The sequence below is a fragment of the Psammomys obesus genome, unplaced genomic scaffold (genome assembly GCF_907164565.1).
Source record: "Psammomys obesus unplaced genomic scaffold, mPsaObe1.curated_primary_1811, whole genome shotgun sequence".
Taxonomy (NCBI): Eukaryota; Metazoa; Chordata; class Mammalia; order Rodentia; family Muridae; genus Psammomys; species Psammomys obesus.
In genome coordinates, this window is record NW_026592510.1 from 20,188,872 (window position 1) to 20,206,630 (window position 17,759).

Consider the following 17,759-nt stretch of genomic DNA (forward strand, 5'->3'; position numbering starts at 1 on the left):
CTTTTCTAGTTCCCACCATTTGCCTGCACATTTCATGATTTCCTTGGTTTATTATTATTATTATTATTATTATTATTATTATTAATTACACTTTATTCATTTTGTATCCCCCCCATAGGCCCCTCTCTCCTCCCCTCCCAATCCCACCCTTCTTCCCCTTTCTGCATGCATGCCCCTCCCCAAGCCCACCGATAGGGGAGGTCTTCCTCTCCTTCTTTCTGATCTTAGACTATCAGTTCTCATCAGAAGTGGCTGCATTGTCATCTTCTGTGGCCCAGTAAGGATGCTCCGCCCTCAGGGGGAGGTGATCAACGAGCAGGCCACTCAGATTATGTCAGAGGCAGTCCCTCTGCCCATTACTATGTAACCCACTTGGACACTGAACTGCCATGGGCTACATGTGTGCAGGGGTTCTAGGTTATCTCCATGAATAGTCCTTGGTTGGAGTATGAGTCTCTGGGAAGTTCCCTGTGTTCAGATTTTCTTGTTCTGTTGCTCTCCATGTGCAGTTCCTGTCCTCTCCAGCTCTGGCTATTTCCCACTTCTTACATAAAATTCCATTCACTCTGCCCAACAGTTAGCCATCAGGCTCAGCATCTGCTTTGATAGTCTGCAGGGCAGAGGCTTTCAAAGGCCCTCTGTGGCAGGTTCCTAGGTTGTTTTCTTCTTCTTCTGATGTCCATCCTCTTTGCCTTTCAGGATGGGGATTGAGCATTTTAGTTAGGGTCCTCTCTTTTGCTTAGTTTGTTTAGATGTACTGATTTTAGTGGTTTTATCCTATGTTGTATGTTTATATGAGTAAGTATATACTGTGTGTGTCTTTTTGCTTCTGGGACAACTCACTCAGGATGATCCTTTCCAAGTCTCACCATTTACCTGCAAATTTCATGATTTCCTTATTTTTCATTCCTAGGTAATAATCTATTGTATAGATGCACCACAATTTCTGCATCCATTCTGCAGTTGAGGGGCATCTGGGTTGTTTCCAGCTTCTGGCTATTACAGATAAAGCTGCTACAAACATGGTTGAGCAAATGTCCTTTTTGTGTACTTGAGCCTCTTTTAGATATATGCCTAGGAGTGGTATGGCTGGATCTTGAGGAAGCGCTATTCCTAGTTGTCTGAGAAAGCACCAGATTGATTTCCAGAGTGGTTATACAAGTTTACATCCCCACCAGCAGTGGAGAAGGGTTCCCCTTTCTCCACAACCTCTCCAGCATGTGTTGTCACTTGAGTTTTTGATCTTGGCCATTCTGATGGGTGTAAGGTGAAATCTCAGGGTTTTGATTTGCATTTCCCTAATGGCTAATGAGGATGAGCATTTCTTTAAATGCTTCTCTGCCATTTGATATTCCTCTACAGAGAGTTCTCTGTTTAGCTCTGTTCCCCATTTTTTAAGTGGATTACTTGGTTTGCTGCTTTTCAGCTTCTTTAGTTCTTTATATATACTGGATATGAGTCCTCTGTCAGATAAAGGGTTGGTGAAGATTCTTTCCCAATCTATAGGCAGTCGCTTTGTTTTGATGACAGTGTCCTTTGCTTTACAGAAGCTTTTCGGTTTCATGAGGTCCCATTTATTGATTGTTGCTCTTAGAGCCTGTGCTGTTGGTGTTCTGTTCAGGAAGTTGTCTCCTGTACCAATGAGTGCTAGGGTATTCACCACTGTTTTTTCTAGCCGATTTAATGTGTCTGGTTTTATGTTGAGTTCTTTGATCCACTTGGACTTAAGTTTTGTGCAGGGTGATAAGTATGGATCTATTTTCATTTTTCTACATGTAGACATCCAGTTGGACCAGCACCATTTGTTGAAGATGCTATCTTTTTTCCATTGTATGATTTTGGCATCTTTGTCAAAAATCAGGTGTCCGTAAGGGTGTGGGTTTATTTCTGGGTCTTCTGTTCGGTTCCATTGATCCACCATTCTGTTTCTATGCCAGTACCATGCAGTTTTTATAACTGTTGCTCTATAGTACAGCTTGAGATCAGGGATGGAGATACCTCCAGAAGATCTTTTATTGTAGAGGATTGTTTTAGCAATTCTCGGTTTCTTGTTATTCCATACGAAGTTGAGAATTTTTCTTTCCAGGTCTGTAAAGAATTATGTTAGCAATTTGATGGGAATTTCATTAAATCTGTAGATTGCTTTTGGTAAGATGGCCATTTTTACTATGTTAATCCCGCCAAGCCATGAACATGGGAGATCTTTCCATCTTCTCATATCTTCTTCTAATTCTTTCTTCAGAGACTTGAAATTTTTTTCATACAAATCTTTGACTTGCTTGGTTAGGGTTACACCAAGGTACTTTATGTCCTTTGTGGCTATTGTGAAGGGTGTTGTTTCCCTAATTTCTTTCTCAGCCCTTTTGTCTTTTGTATACAGGAGTGCTACTGATTTTTTTGACTTAATTTTGCATCCGGCCACTTTGCTGAAGGTGTTTATCAGCTGTAGGAGTTCCCTGGTAGAGTTTTTGGGGTCACTCATGTATACTATCATATCATCTACAAATAGTGATAATTTGACTTCTTCCTTTCCCATCTGTATCCCCTTGATCTCCTTCAACTGTCTTATTGCTCTAGCAAGGACTTCCAGCACTATGCTGAAGAGATATGGAGAGAATGGGTGGCCTTGTCTTGTTCCTGATTTCAGTGGGATTGCTTTAAGTTTCTCTCCGTTCAGTTTGATGTTGGCTATAGGCTTGTTGTATATCGCCTTTACTGTGTTTAGATATGTGCCTTGTATCCCTGATCTCTCCAATATTTTAAACATGAATGGATGTTGGATTTTGTCAAATGCTTTTTCAGCATCTAGGGAGATTATCATGTGGTTTTTTTTTCTTTCAGTTTGTTTATATGGTGGATCACATTGATGGATTTCCGTATATTGAACCACCCCTGCATACCTGGGATGAAGCCTACTTGGTCATAGTGGATAATATCTTTGATGTGTTCTTGTATTCGGTTTGCAAGTATTTTGTTAAGTATTTTTGCATCAATGTTCATAAGGGAGATTGGCCTGAAATTCTCTTTCTTTGTTGAGTCTTTGTGAGGTTTAGGTACCAAGGTGACTGTGGCTTCATAGAATGAGTTTGGTAATGTTCCTTCTGTTTCTATTTTGTGGGATAGTTTGAAGAGAATTGGTGTTAGCTCTTCTTTGAAGATCTGGTAGAATTTTGCGCTGAAACCATCTGGTCCTGGGCTTTTTTGGTTGGGAGACTTTTGATGACCGCTTCTATTTCTTTGGGGGATATAGGACTATTTAATTGATTTACCTGGTCCTGATTCAGCTTTGGTAAGTCAAATCGATCAAGAAAATTGTCCATTTCATTTAGATTTTCAAATTTTGTGGCATATAGACTTTTGAAGTAAGTCCTAATGATTGTTTGGATTTCCTCAGTTATGTCCCCCTTTTCATTTCTGAGTTTGTTGATTTGGGTGGTGTCTCTCTGCCTTTTAGTTAGCCTGGCTAAGGGTTTGTCTATCTTGTTGATTTTCTCAAAGAACCAGCTCTCGGTTTCATTGATTCTTTGAATTGTTTTATTTGTTTCTAACTGATTGATTTCAGCCCTGAGTTTGATTATTTCCAGCCGTCTACTCCTTCTTGGTGTGTCTGCTTCTTCTTTTTCTAGGGTTTTTAAGTGAGCCATTAAGTTGCTTGAATGAGCTGTCTCGAATTTCTTCTTGAAGGCACTTAGAGCCCTCCTGGCGCTGCCACCTTGCCCCGCCTCAATTTCCTTGTTTTTTTATTGCTGAGTAGTATTCCACTATATATATGTAACACAATTTCTGTATCCATTCTTCAACTGAGGGCGATCTGTGTTGTTTCCAGCGTCTGGCTATTACAAATTGGTACAAACATGGTTGAGCAAATGTCCTTGTTGTATGCTTGAACATCTTTTGGATATATGCTTAGGAGTGGAATAGCTGGGTCTTCAAATAGCACTATTCCTAATTGTCTGAGAAAACACCAGATTGATTTCCAAAGTGATTATACAAGTGTACATTCCCACCAGCAGTGGAGGAGGGTTCCCCTTTCTCCACACCCTCTCCAGCATGTGTTGTCACTTGAGTTTTTGATCTTAGCCATTCTGATTGGTGTAAGGTGAAATCTCAGAGTCATTTTGATTGGCATTTCCCTGATGACTAAGGACGATGAGCATTTCTTTAAGTGTTTCTCTGCCATTCGATATTCCTCTATTGAGAGTTCTCTGTTTAGCTCTGTTCCCTGTTTTTTAATTGGATTACTTGATTTGTTGTTGTTTAACTTCTTGAGTTCTTTATATTTACTGGATATTAGCCCTCTGTCAGATATAGGGTTGGTGAAGATTCTTTCCCAGTATGTAGGATGTCGTTTTGTTCTGACAACAGTATCCTTTGCTTTACAGAAACTTTTCGGTTTCATGAGGTCCCATTTATTAATTGTTGCTCTTAGAGCCTGTGCTATTGGTGTTCTGTTCAGAAAGTTGTCTCCTGTGCCAATGAGTTCTAGGCTGTTCCCCACTTTTCATTCTAACAGATTTAGTGTGTCTAGTTTTATATTGAGGTCTTTGATCCACTTGGACTTTAGTTTTGTGCAGGGTGATAAGTATGGATCTATTTGCATTTTTCTACATGTAGACATCCCGTTAGTCCAGCACCATTTGTTAAAGATGCTGTCTTTTTTCCATTGTATGGTTTTGGTGTCTTTGTCAAAAATCAGGTGTCCATAAGTGTGTGGTTTATATCAGGGTCTTCTATTCGTATATATTCTGGAAGCATACTATAAAAGTCGTCACCTTGAAGTAGACATTACATGCAGCAATTTTTTTTTATTATTATTCTATAGCCATCACTAACAAATCCCCTTTTTTATCATCCCCAAAAGAAATCTCATGTTTGTTAGCAGTCACTCACCATTTTCATCTCCTCTTAGCATTAGCCATCACAATTTCCTTTTTGTGTATGGATTTGTCTGTTTTGGATAGTATATGTAAATGGATTTGTACAATTTGGAGTCTTTTGTGACTGGTTTCTTTTACCCAGCATGTTTTCAAAGTTCATTTATGATGTAGCAAAAAGGAGAGCTTCCCTTCTATTGCTGAGTAATATTTTATTATTTAGATATATAACTGTATTAGCTTCATTTTTTTTTTACTATGATAAAATACCATTCTCAAAAGCAATTTATAGAAGTAATTGTTTTGGCATGCAGTCCCAGAGGTTTACAATGGTTTCACAGTTCCAGTCTGTTAATGGTGGGGAGGCCGTGGCAACAGCTGGCAGAAGTAGAAAGTTGGCTGATCAGATTTCTAACCACAAGGAGAAAACAGAATATGAATTGGACATGTAACAAGTCTATAAGCTCTGAAAGACTAGTCCCTGTGACACACTTCCTGGAAGCCATTCCACATCCCTGAAGTTTCATGCCCCGCCCCCACAACCAGTAGTACCAGCTCCGGACCATGTGTTTAAATTTATGATCTTATGGGAGACATTTTTCATTTAAACCATCTTTGGTTACCTGTTCATCAGCAGATGAATATTTAAGTTTTGTTCATTTTTAAGACTGCAACTCATGGTCATGTGTATTGGGTACATACCTTTAGTTCTAGTGCTTTGGAGGCAGAGGACAGTTTGAGGTGACCTGGCCTAGTGAGTTTCAGTAATACCATGTCTGGAGGGGGAAAACAATGAAAGATAGATAGATAGATAGATAGATAGATAGATAGATAGATAGATAGATAGATAGATAGAGATAGAGCGAGCCCTGTTACTCATGTGCACTAAAAATATGTGCAGCTTTCTCTGGATAAATGGTGTGTATTTTGAATTTTCTATATTATTTTCTAATAATCATTTTCCATTTCCTCTTTTAAACATTGTATTACAGAGATTCTCATTCTTTGTATAAAGTAGCTACTCAACACTCCCTTCTCACAAAAGCCTTTGATCCCAGTTGGCTACCCTCAGATGCATAGGGGAAGATGGCCAACCATTTGTGAACTTGATTGTGTAGGAGGTAGTAACAGCCAGAGGTTAAAGAATAGGGCTGGATAAGTTTGAAAAGCAAGAGGGAACAAATGAGGAAAGTACTCATTCGTTGAATGAGGTTTCCCCTCCCCAAACCGGCATCCCTGTCCAAAACAAGTTATTATGTATAATAATGTATTCATTCCATTGGAGAATAGCTAAATATATTTATATTTATCTATATTTTATATCAGATTATGAAATATATTTTATATTATATTTTCAAATAAGACAAATCCATCTCTTCACTTAGTGACTGCCTTCTTTTCCTAAACCTCTATAAAACAGTCCTGACAAAAGCAACGTAAGGATGGAAGAGTTTGTTTGGCTCATGTCAGTACACACTTAAAATGCAGAGACATTTCATAACCAGTAAAGAACAGAATTTCTTACTTTTTTTCACCCTGATGTTCTTTGTTAGAGATTTTTTTTTTTTTGTCTAGTCCTGGTCTTCCTCAGCTGTGCTCATTCTGCCTGTTTTTTTATTGGATATAAAGTAGTATCTAATTGAGGTTTGAAGTTACATCTGCTTAATTGCATATGATGGTGAACATCTGTGTGGGTTTTTGTCTTCGTTTTCTGTTTTTCGAGATAGGGTTTCTCTGTTGTAGCCTTGGCTGTCCTGGACTGGCTTTGTGGACCAGGCGGGCCTCAAACTCACAGCAGTCTGCCTGCCTCTGCCTCTCTGAGCGCTGGGATTACAGTTGTGCACCACTGCACCTGCCATCTCTGTGGGTTTTGGTCACATGTGTATCTCCCATTTAAACAAAACAAAATCTTTTTTCTGATCCTCATCACAAAGGAAGTCCAAGGGAATTGATTAACAGATTTTTTAATATAGTCTTTTTTCTAGGAAATTTGATTATGTCATAAAAGCATTTAAAAATAGAGAAGTTATGTGGTGGTCTTATTTATCTGAGATTATTTTAGTTTTATTATTTGTATTAGTATTTAAGTATTTTATACTATTTTAAGAAGTTTTTGATGTATTAATTGAAGTGGAACTTCATTACTTCTTTTCCTTCAGCCCTCCCCAGCTACCTTCCCACAAGCTCTTCCCATGCCTCAAGTTGATAGCCTTCTTTGTCTTTTATTATGTTTATTACATGCATATATATACAAATAAATATAACTTACTCAGTTACCTGTGTTCTGTGGTATTAAGCTGAGCACTCTGTGTGGGCAACCAGTAGGGACTCATCCCTGGAAGAGGTTACTTCTCCTCCTCCATGCAGTCACCAGATGTCTGTAGCTCTTTGTGTATGAGTGGGACCCTGAGAAGTTTTCCCTTTCCGCATTAACATGTTCATTGATACTATATAGTCTTGTTTTTAATGGCCATTTCTAGGACAGACTGTCTCACAGTCGACTTCATGATATTCTGGCTCTTAATATCCTTTCCATGTTTTCTTTCATGATGTTTCCTGGGCCATAAGTGCAGGATTTTGATAATTTTTAAAATTAAGTTTTATATATGTATATATGATAAGTTATATATGTATATGTATATATGTATTATTTTTGTTTTAGAGCTACAGAGACTTTTGAAGTTGAAAGTCTGAGACCTCCCCGGTTTTTTAATGAAGATGGAGTTATCAGACCTTACAGGTTGCGGGATGGTTCAGGAAATCAAATGTTACAGGTAAGTGAAGGAATGTCTTACTACAAACTAAGTTCAAATCTCACAACTTAGGGTATTTTAAAATAGTTACACAATACCTAAAAATAGATTAGGCTTTTATTTATCTTATTTAGCTTTATTTATACTTTTATTTACTTAGGCTTTAAAGTATATCTGTTTACTATAAGATTTTTTTTTCTTTTTTACAGGCATCAAAAAGTTTGATATGAAAACTGTTAATGCATGACTTTGCAAGTAAAAGCCAACATTAGATTTTAGTCTTAAAGTTTTACAAACTCTGCAGCTGTTTCAGAATTTTGAATATAAAGAAAAGATTATGTATAGGTAACTTAGGAATGTCAGTCAGTCTAATCTTTTCATAGACTATTCTTAGTTCTGCTTTGGGTATCCTAGATCTGGCAAAAGCCAATGTGTGCCTTCATGCCATTTAGAGTTGATAGCACATATTCAGGTTGTTTCTGTTTGGGGGACTTTCTCTACTCTTTCATACCACTACTAGCTTTTATATTAAATATAATCTTTATTTCTAATTTATTCATTAAGGGAGGGAAAATAAAGCTCAGTAACTCTGCCACTGCTGATCATCCATGGTTCTTAAGCATTCTTTGAGGATGCTCATATTAGTATGTGTGGGATTTGTTGCACTAGTAGTATCTTCTGGTAAAGAAATACAATTTGGGAGACAATATAGTCTGAAGCTGGAATGGCTTGTCAGTTTAGATAACTTTGTCACTAGATAACTCAAGTTTTAAAACTTAGATTATGTGGAAATAATAACTCATATCCCAGGCTATCCCATTGTAAGATTGTTACTATGGTTTTGGTGAGGAAACATAAGCCATTTATTTGAAAATAAGAGGTCAGAATTTTTACAGGTTCGAAAATATTCGTGATAATAATAAACTGTTGAAACATGGAACTTCTCAAGTTTAAAATAACCGAGATAAAAATTTTAAACTTTTAGTATTTTACTGCTACATGTAGAGTATATATTATTGCATTACATATACTTTACCTCTCCTCTGGTTCATCTGTTCAATATATTAAAATGTAACCATAGCATTGAAGTACAGTAACTTTTACCTTGATTTTTAAGTCTTATTAAGGTGCCAGAATACTTGCAAATTGAGATAGAATTGGCAGTCTTTTGGGAGGGTATACCTAAGAGACATGTTCTGCAAGCTCTGCTAGGAGAGCCTTATTCTTGACAGCCAGAAAAGTTGTAACTGTTACCTCTGGCCGGTCCAGCTGAAGCATTTCCACCCAGTATCTGCCTGCCCTTTTTAGAGAAAAATTAACATCCTTTTTGCTATACTGAAAGCTGAAGGGTTTTCAAAATATAGTTAAAAAATAAGGATATTTCTCAATATGTTTGCTATAAAATAGGAATTTGTAGTGAGGAGAATTTAGAAACATACTATCCTTGTTATCCAGGAACATATTATGCCAAAAGTTTTTCTTGGTTGATAACTGGATTTCAGTGGCTAGAAAGTTCATTCCACACCTTAATTGTTTTCTTTGGAATTTAAAACCATAAATTTCAAAAAAACAAAACAAAGAACATGAATCTCCATTCGTCATGTTTAAAGACTTTTCAGTGCACCAGTCTGCTAATCATTCTGTCTCAGGAAATAAAATCTCATGATCTTTGTCAGCTTTGTGTATTTTTGAGCAAGAGTGTCAGACACACTAGTAATACTTGAATTATCAAGTAACACACTTGAATACTTACATGAATTCATAAGATGTCTTGGTATGTTTACAGTTAGCATTGTTTGTTTATAGATGTAAAAAGTTGCTGTTCTGATAGTAATAGTGCTTTTCTAAAAAAACTGCTATATTTTAGTACATTTGTTAAAATATAATGTAATAAAAATGCAAAATAAAATGGTAGAGTTCTTTTCTTCTATAGCAAGCAAGAACCTCTAAATTCTGTCCTGAGCACTACGTAAGCCAGGTGTGGTGGTACATGCCTGTATAATCCAGCAGTTGGGAAATGGAGGCAGGAGGATCAGAATTTCAAGGTCATCTTAAACTATATAGCAAGTATGAGGTCACCTGGGATAATGAGACCCTGTCTGAAAAGATAGAAATGTAATCTGCCTAGATTTCACCTAAATGATTTACTGAGAGTGCTTTATAAAATGTTTGTTACTTCCTACTTTCTAATGTCTCTGCCTTTTTTCGCTTTCTACAAAAAGGTTATCTGTGTTGACTAAATTATATATGCTTATACATAGTAAATATAAAATATGTTCATTTATGTCATTCTATCTAAAAAGTAGGATATTATTTCAGTGCTTCTTAGTAGGCAATTAAGTGACTTGTAAGGAAGTAGAAAAGTCACTATATTCCTAAAACACCTTATTGATACACGGAACCATGTCTGACATGAATGTGTATATGGAAGTCACTTTTAGGTTTTTTAAGTTAAAAGTATTATATCCACAGTTACAGGATGAATCACAGATAAAACTCTGTTTTAAAGTTACTAAAACACCTTAACATTTCATAATTTTAATGTTTTCCCCGCAGTTTTTCATACTTAACTAACCTTTATGCTTCTTTTTCCTTTGCCATGCTTACAGAAAATTCAGGTCTACAGGGAATGGATTATGACTCACAGTTACAGTAGTGATGAGGAGGAAGAGTCTTAGTCAGACGTTAAGTGTTAAAGTTCATATGCTTCTTATAATTTTACTTGGAATGTTTGTATATCTGCTATCATTACACTGATATGTTCATTTTTATGGAAGTTAAGCACTGTTTCGTTATAAAATGTTTTTATGAACATCATGATAAAGCAAAATAATTACTTTATTTACACACAGAAAAATGTATTTATCAAAGTGTAGAGTATATCATATATTATAAATTTGCTTTTATATATCTCAGCTTTGTATCCCACAGTTTGTCGTTAAGACCTGAAGTTAGATTTAAATATAGTTTTAATGTTCATGACTTCTACTCTAAATCATCTGCATATTTGTTAGCAAAACACCTTTTATAAAATAAAAATGTTATGTGAAATTCTGGGCTGTAATGTATTATTGTTGTTTAAAGAAAAAAGAGTTGACAGGAGAAAGAATAGGAATACCATTCAAGGTTTTATATATATTTAGCACTTAAAGGTATTTTTGTCAAAATTTTTTTCATAATAAACTTGCATTATTTGAAGCTGTGTGGATTTTTTCTAATCCAGAATCATCTAAGTTAAATTATTATATAAAAATTTATGATTTGTCATAGAAGATTAGCTATACATATAATCTAAAATCTTTAATAGTTATTTTATTATTACTTATTTTCTTCTGAAACAGTTAATAAAATTGATTAAACAGTTAGATTCATTAACTAACTTACATATCCATATATTATATCTCTATTGAAATATTATGAATTAATTCAAGATAATAGAATCTGTATATTAAATTATAAATTTAAACATATTTTTGAATGTTGTGAAGAAAGGGTATCTTTGTCTCTGAGTTTTACAAGTAAACTTTGGGCACTGAATTTTTTTTTTAATTTCAAACAGGTAAATATAATTCTTTTCCCCTCCTTTACTAGTATATTAGCTGTGCTAAAAACAGCAAAAACCAAATGCCCTAGAAAGGTGAATAATTATTAGTGCTTGTGATAAATAATTATGACTACTATATCTTTAAAAATCAATAAAATAATAAGGAATATTTAACATACACTAAACACTGAATTATATTGAACTTACATGTGATGTTAATATTTTTTAGTTTTTCAGATCATTATTTGGTTTCTGTATTTAACTCGTGTGTGTATTGAGTTTTCCATTCCTATAAACAATTATCTCCTGTGTTCTTTAAATATGACCACCCTGCAACAGCAGAGAAGGGCAGATAGCCATAATCACCTCTTTGGAAATTTCTCTCAACTGAGGTGTATATAGCTAGACCTAAAAATAAGCATCTGTCAAAAAATTTGGATTTTTTTTAAAATACAGCAATTCTCTTGAAAATCAAAACAGTGACTATAAAATAATGGCTATGCTATCACACTGAATTTCTCACACACCTACTACTTTGCAGACTATGGCCAATATCATAAAGCTGCCTCTCTGCTGGAAGAGCTTGTACGTGGTGTGCATAGAGGAGGGGAAGTGGAAAAAAATATCTTCATTTTTGGTGCTGTTGGAGATTTACAAGCATAAGGCCTTCCTTAGAAAGTGTGGAAGTCTTGGTTGCAAGACGTTTATTGAGTTTTTCTGTGGTCAATCTGCTTATTTCTGTGGCCCTAATTTCATGGAAATGCTCTTAACCTACTAAGACTTTATCTAGAAAATGTTGTGGTTATTTTTGCAATGGCTTAACCATTTTAGTTAAAAGAAAATTAGAAGTAGAACAATATTTTCTTAAAGTTTCTTCCACACTAATATTAAAAACAACACAGTCGTCTGTGAGCTTCATTGATGTCTTCTTAGGGTTCCTTGTTACTTAGTTTAGCCTTTAGGAGTATGGTATGTCCTTAGCAGTATAATTGCCCCTTTCTGGTTTTCTGACACAGTGAAAAAATTTTAAATGTCTTTACCTACAAATACTAATTGGTTTTTGAGTTTTGCTTTTTAAAAAGCATTGCTTTTATTAGAGAAAAGTTTAACCTGAAAATTGCTATGTTGTTTTGTACTATTGTCATCTTGGTTGGAAGTATAGAACTGGAGAGACAAGTACTTTATTTTTTTTGCACCTACCTAATGGATAGAGAAAGAGTTCACATTTGAGAGTCTTATGAGGTAGTTTTTTATTTCTTTATGACTGGGTAATGAGCAAGTTTTAAAATGTCTTTCCAATAGGAAAGTCTGTAGAAAAGCAATATTTGAAAACATATTTTGTAATACTGTGCCTTTTTATATGGTTTAACTTTATATTCTAAATGTCTGCATGATACTTGCCTATGTGAATAAAATAGGAATATTTTCTCTTCCCTGTGTCATCACCATTGGGAATTCTTTATTCTCACTTGTGCATTCCTGGCACTTGAATAATGTACTGAAAACTGGCAGGATGAAAAATCCTGACATTGTATACATCATAACCATGTATATAAGTGATTAAGTTTCTAAGAGCCTTTAAATGAAATCCGTTAGTGCTCACATTATAGTAAGATGAATAGAAATCCAGAATAACATTTTCAGCATTCTTTTTGAACCAGGAAGCCAGACTAAATCTCAGTTTAATCAGACTCTTACAAATTTTAGCCTTGAGCCTGCTAAGATGGCTCAGTGAGTAAAGGCACTTGCTGCCAAGCCTGATGACATGAGTTTGATACAGAACCCACATGGTGGTGTCCTTTGACCGCCATACATGTGCCCTGGCCTACACAGAAACACACAGGTAGGCACACACACAAACAAATAAACAAACTTGAGCTTTTTAAAAATATTTTTCATTGATGCAAACACTGAGTTTCAGGTTTAAGATCATCATAGAAAATGTACAAACTGGAGCTTTGTAGATGTCTTTTGATTGTGACATTTCATACTTGTGAAAAATATTCTATTTATTTGTATCTCAGGGTCATATACACTGAGGAACATTACGGTCATTGCTATTATTTTGTCTGGCTTAAATCCTATTTTTAAACGCCACATTAAACTTTGCAATACTGATAGGAAAAGGGTCAGAACAGGCCACCCTCTTACTGGCTCTTTAAACCTTAGTTTTTATTATAGATTTCCATACTAATGAATTCACCATAGCCTCCAGATATTAAAAGCCAAAGAAGTTTAGGTAAAATGCTATCAAGTACAAAACATTAATTTAGATAAGTAATGATGAACATGTAAAAAGATGCCTGCTTTATTCATTCTTCTCACCTTACTCCTTTGTAATAAGTGATCAGTTAAAAACATGTACATGTGGGCTGGAGAGGTGGCTCAGAGGTTAAGAGCACTGGCTGCTCTTCCAGAGGTCCTGAGTTCAATTCCCAGTAACCACGTGGTGGCTCATAACCATCTATAGTGAGATCTGGTGCCCTCTTATTGCATGCAGGTGTACATGCAGACAGAACTTTGTATACATAATAAATAAATCTTTAAAAAATCGTGGACATGTAATTAATCTAAGTTCAGTGAATAAATGAATAAAAAGTATATAGGAAATCTTGACCCAAAAGATATTCAGAATAGCTCTGAATTAGGGAACATATGAAAATAATTTATGATTTTCATGAATTTATAGTTTTAATGTGGTAAAGCATTTTTATATTCATAATTACTTCTAAGTGTGTATAGTAAAGTCAGTATAGAACATATTTATCAATTTAACCTGGCTACAGTGTACCTTCCAATGTCACTTTTACAAAAATATGTAACAATTCTTTAATAATGGATTTTAACATAGTCTTCATTTTGTGTTTGTGTATGTGTGTGTGTGTGCATTCTAAACAGTAAAATAATAAAGAATCAGTATAAATTGAGCTGTGTTCTTGAGGATTTTATACAGCACTCAAAATTTAAGCCAGACAAAATAGTATATTGTTTTTAAAATATCAGAGATTAAGATAAGTAGATACAGTTTATTTCATTGAGAATATTTTATATTATAAATTGCCATTTATCAGTTTGTTACTAGATATATACAAGGATTTTTTAATGTATTCAATAAAACTTGGCAGTTCTGTGAATTAACAGGCTTAGAGACGCTAGCCAGGTTCAATGTGGCAAAACCTATGTAATCCCAACATTTGGGTGGCTATGGCAGGAAGAGGAGAGCCTGGGCCAAAGAATGAGCTCTTGTCTCAAAAAATACCAGGCAGGTTCATACATAGATAGGTCGGTAGATTCGATTAGGTTAATAAGTTTTTCTATGTAATTGGGCCTCTAAAGACCTGAGTGATTTCATCAACATTGATTCTGATATAATACTGTGTTTTATAGCTGATATAAAAACTTTCAAAAATTACATTGTCAGTATTGTTAAAATAATATTTTTTCATTAAAGAAAAGTGAGGTAGGAAGATAGCTCAGTGAATAAAGGGCTCATTGCACCAGCCTGACAACCTGAGTACAGAGCTCCAGAGCCTGCATAAAAGCTGGATACAGTAGTGTAAGCCTAGCCTAGCCCACAGGGTGGAGAACAGAAGACAAAAGCAGAACTTGTGCATTGTCTTCTGATCTCCATACAGACCATGGCATGTGCCCTTTTCCCAAATGATATGAGAACCCATCTCACAGAGACAACTTAAAGAATTGGCACACACACTATATATGTGTGTGTGTGTGTGTGTGTGTGTGTGTGTGTGTGTGTGTGTGTATGCACGTGTATATAGTTTGTTTGGAATTTTTATCACTTATGGGTTATTTCCTTTTTAACATTTTTTATTCATACAGTTATGATTCAGGTACACGAATTCCTATTTTATGTTTGTATTACAAAATTTTATAAACAGGATTATGAACATCTAAAGATTAAAAAATTGTACTCAGAATAATTTCCTTAATTCTTAGCAACACAGATAGGCAGCCAGCTGATGTAGAAGTTTTCCTTTTTCATTAAGTATGTTTTCACGTCTTGACATTTCTTGTTCTAAAAAGAGTCTTCCCTTTAAAAATTAAATCTCCTGGGCTTTATGTGTGAGGGTCTGGGTGCGTGTGGTCTGTACTCCCATGGTTTGTCAACATTGAAAGCTGAGCATTCTCTACCATTTCAAGTGTTTTTAATTTGACCCATATTGATTTTTAATTCTTCATGGGGTGATGACAGTTTGCTATTGTATAAGCTGTAGGAGGGAGGCTGTTTTTGTTTGTTGTATGTCTTTTTCTTTCAGAAATTACAGGTGTTTCTTTAGCTTCAGACACTGCCTTAATAGCCATTGGAAGATAACTACTTCAGCGCCGTGGTCTTTCCTTTCACTTCAGGAAGAGAAGTACAGTTAATCTGGAAGAAAGGGCTTAAAATAGCAGTCAGACCACCAGGAGAGTACTGGACACTCTTCTGACTTCATCTAAAGTTTTGAGTAAGTGGACAAGAAGTAGGAGACATGGCTTATTCTTTTCCACTCTTCACTTTTCCTCTCCAGAAAGATATGGCTGAATGGAAGGAGAAAACTGAAGAGAGACTCATTCTTTTGTATATAAGCAAAGTAGACTTTAGTGCCTCAGAAAGCAGATATGGTGGGAAAGGTTCTGCTCAGCTTAGATGCTACACCAAGTATGGGAAGTCCAGCCTCATTTGTTTTTGACAGGAGGACCACCACCTAGAACTGTCTATTGCGTGAAGTTTGTCCTAAACAAGACTTTGAAGTTAATTGTGTCTTCCAAAGTGATAGCTCTACGGAGCCCCAATTTTTGTTCATTTTAATTGATAATTTATTAACATAAATTACCTTTTTAAATCCAGTAAATAAAATAAGACTATTTGACTTCTAAATCTTTTTAAAAATTTATTACTATTAAAGTTGTTAAGCTTATAAATATGATAAGAACAGGTAAATATAATAGAAATTCAGTACATATTTTTTTATAAAACCTTTAATGTTAAGCTCAGGTAGGTTCCATTTGAAGTTTACCCTCTTTTTTACCAGGGAGATAGATTTTATATATACATATATATGCTTAAACACTATAGTAAGCACTAATTTAGAAAATATTTAGCCCTAATTAAGCTAAATGTGAAAAATTTGAGGCTTACATCCCATGATGCTACGGTTATTGGCTAGAACTCTGCCCTTTCTTCCCCAGTTGCTGTGAGCTGACAGGTTCTTGCATGGGGGAAGCCCATGGAAGAACAGAGAGGCCTACTACATTGGTTGTCACAGCACTAACTAGTATGATGAAAGGTATTTTTTAATTTGCTAAATGAAGTAATTTTTATACAAAATTGATTGTGAGCCTCTTTTATTCCTCTAAAATTATGTCGTGTGAAAGGAAATGCCATTTTTGTTCCTGTTGAGTCTGTAAGATTCCAGTGATACTTATATCTTAGTCACTTCTGATAATTTCAATGGATTATATAATAATATACTGCCATACTAGACCCTTTACAAAGTACTATAGAGAAATACACTTAGATATGTTTGTAGTATTTCAACTCTGAGGCAGTAAGAGTAATTAGAGCTCTCTAGGGTAGTTGCCATGCTGGAATACAAGGATGAAAGGATGGGTATATCTTGTGAAATTAAATTTTCTGGAGTAAGTTGCCAGGCTACTCTGAATTTTAAAATTGCCCAAACCAAAAAAAAAAAAAAAAAAAAGTTACAACACATGTGTAATTGAATTTTTCTGGAGTCATGGCTCATGCGAAATTACAACCAGTATACAGTTTTAATACTGTATATTTATTTGTCTTTGTTGAATCACTGCTACTTGTATTATCAGTGTGCCTAATAAGAACTCTATTGTATTTTTATTATTCCAGATGAATACCAATTTTTGCTAGCTCTTGACCACCATTAATAAACTATGTATTCCTCATTTGTTTCCTCTTTGCCAAGATAAAAGCATCATTAAATCTCATCCTTTTTTCTTTCCTTTCAAGGTTAGTAGAATAGTTATAATACCATGATAATTTCTACATACTAGTTGTTTAAAGTAAAAACAAATTCATTTGGACTGTTTCTAACTATACTGTATTATAAAAGAAATGCTATTGTTATTTCATATATATATACGTATATATATATGAGGTATAAATACTGAAGAGTAGATCTCCTCCTTGAAATGCTTTAATGAAACTTTTGACTCTGCACTTCATTATTTTTCATGCACACAGTTTTGAGAATGTACTAGATGGGCTGATAGTCAGCCAGGAGCAGTGCATTTACCTATTTCATGAGTATAATTCTTTGTTCTCTCTGGGCTTTTGTTTGTTTGTTTTTGGCTGTACTAGTTGATAACAGTTCATATCTCTTGAGATTTAACTTCTCCCCTTGATTTTATGTAAGTTTTCTTATTTAAAACTGTAAATGCTTAATAATTCTTTTTTTAACAACAAATTTATTTTTATTTTATTTTTTTATTATTAGTTACATTTTATTAACTCTGTATCCCAGCTGTGTCTGCTCCCTCATTCCCTCCCAACCCCTCCTTCCCTCATCTTCTCCCTGCCCCTTTCCAAGTCCACTGATTGGGGAGGACCTC

The 17,759-nt window shown here is 35.0% G+C and overlaps 1 protein-coding gene across 5 annotated transcripts in view; it reads left to right on the forward strand.

Annotated features, from left to right (window-relative positions):
• Vps13a (vacuolar protein sorting 13 homolog A) overlaps window positions 1-17,759 on the forward strand; it is a 195,576-nt gene that overhangs the window by 164,008 nt on the left and 13,809 nt on the right. For 2 of the 5 annotated variants that reach the window (XM_055614054.1, XM_055614052.1), the window contains one exon: window positions 7,537-7,648. In XM_055614054.1, coding sequence (XP_055470029.1) covers window positions 7,537-7,648 — 112 coding nt within the window. Of the gene's footprint in view, window positions 1-7,536; window positions 7,649-7,836; window positions 10,721-17,759 lie in introns of those variants that run through there. The other 3 variants (XM_055614056.1, XM_055614057.1, XM_055614053.1) reach the window with 3 other exon arrangements.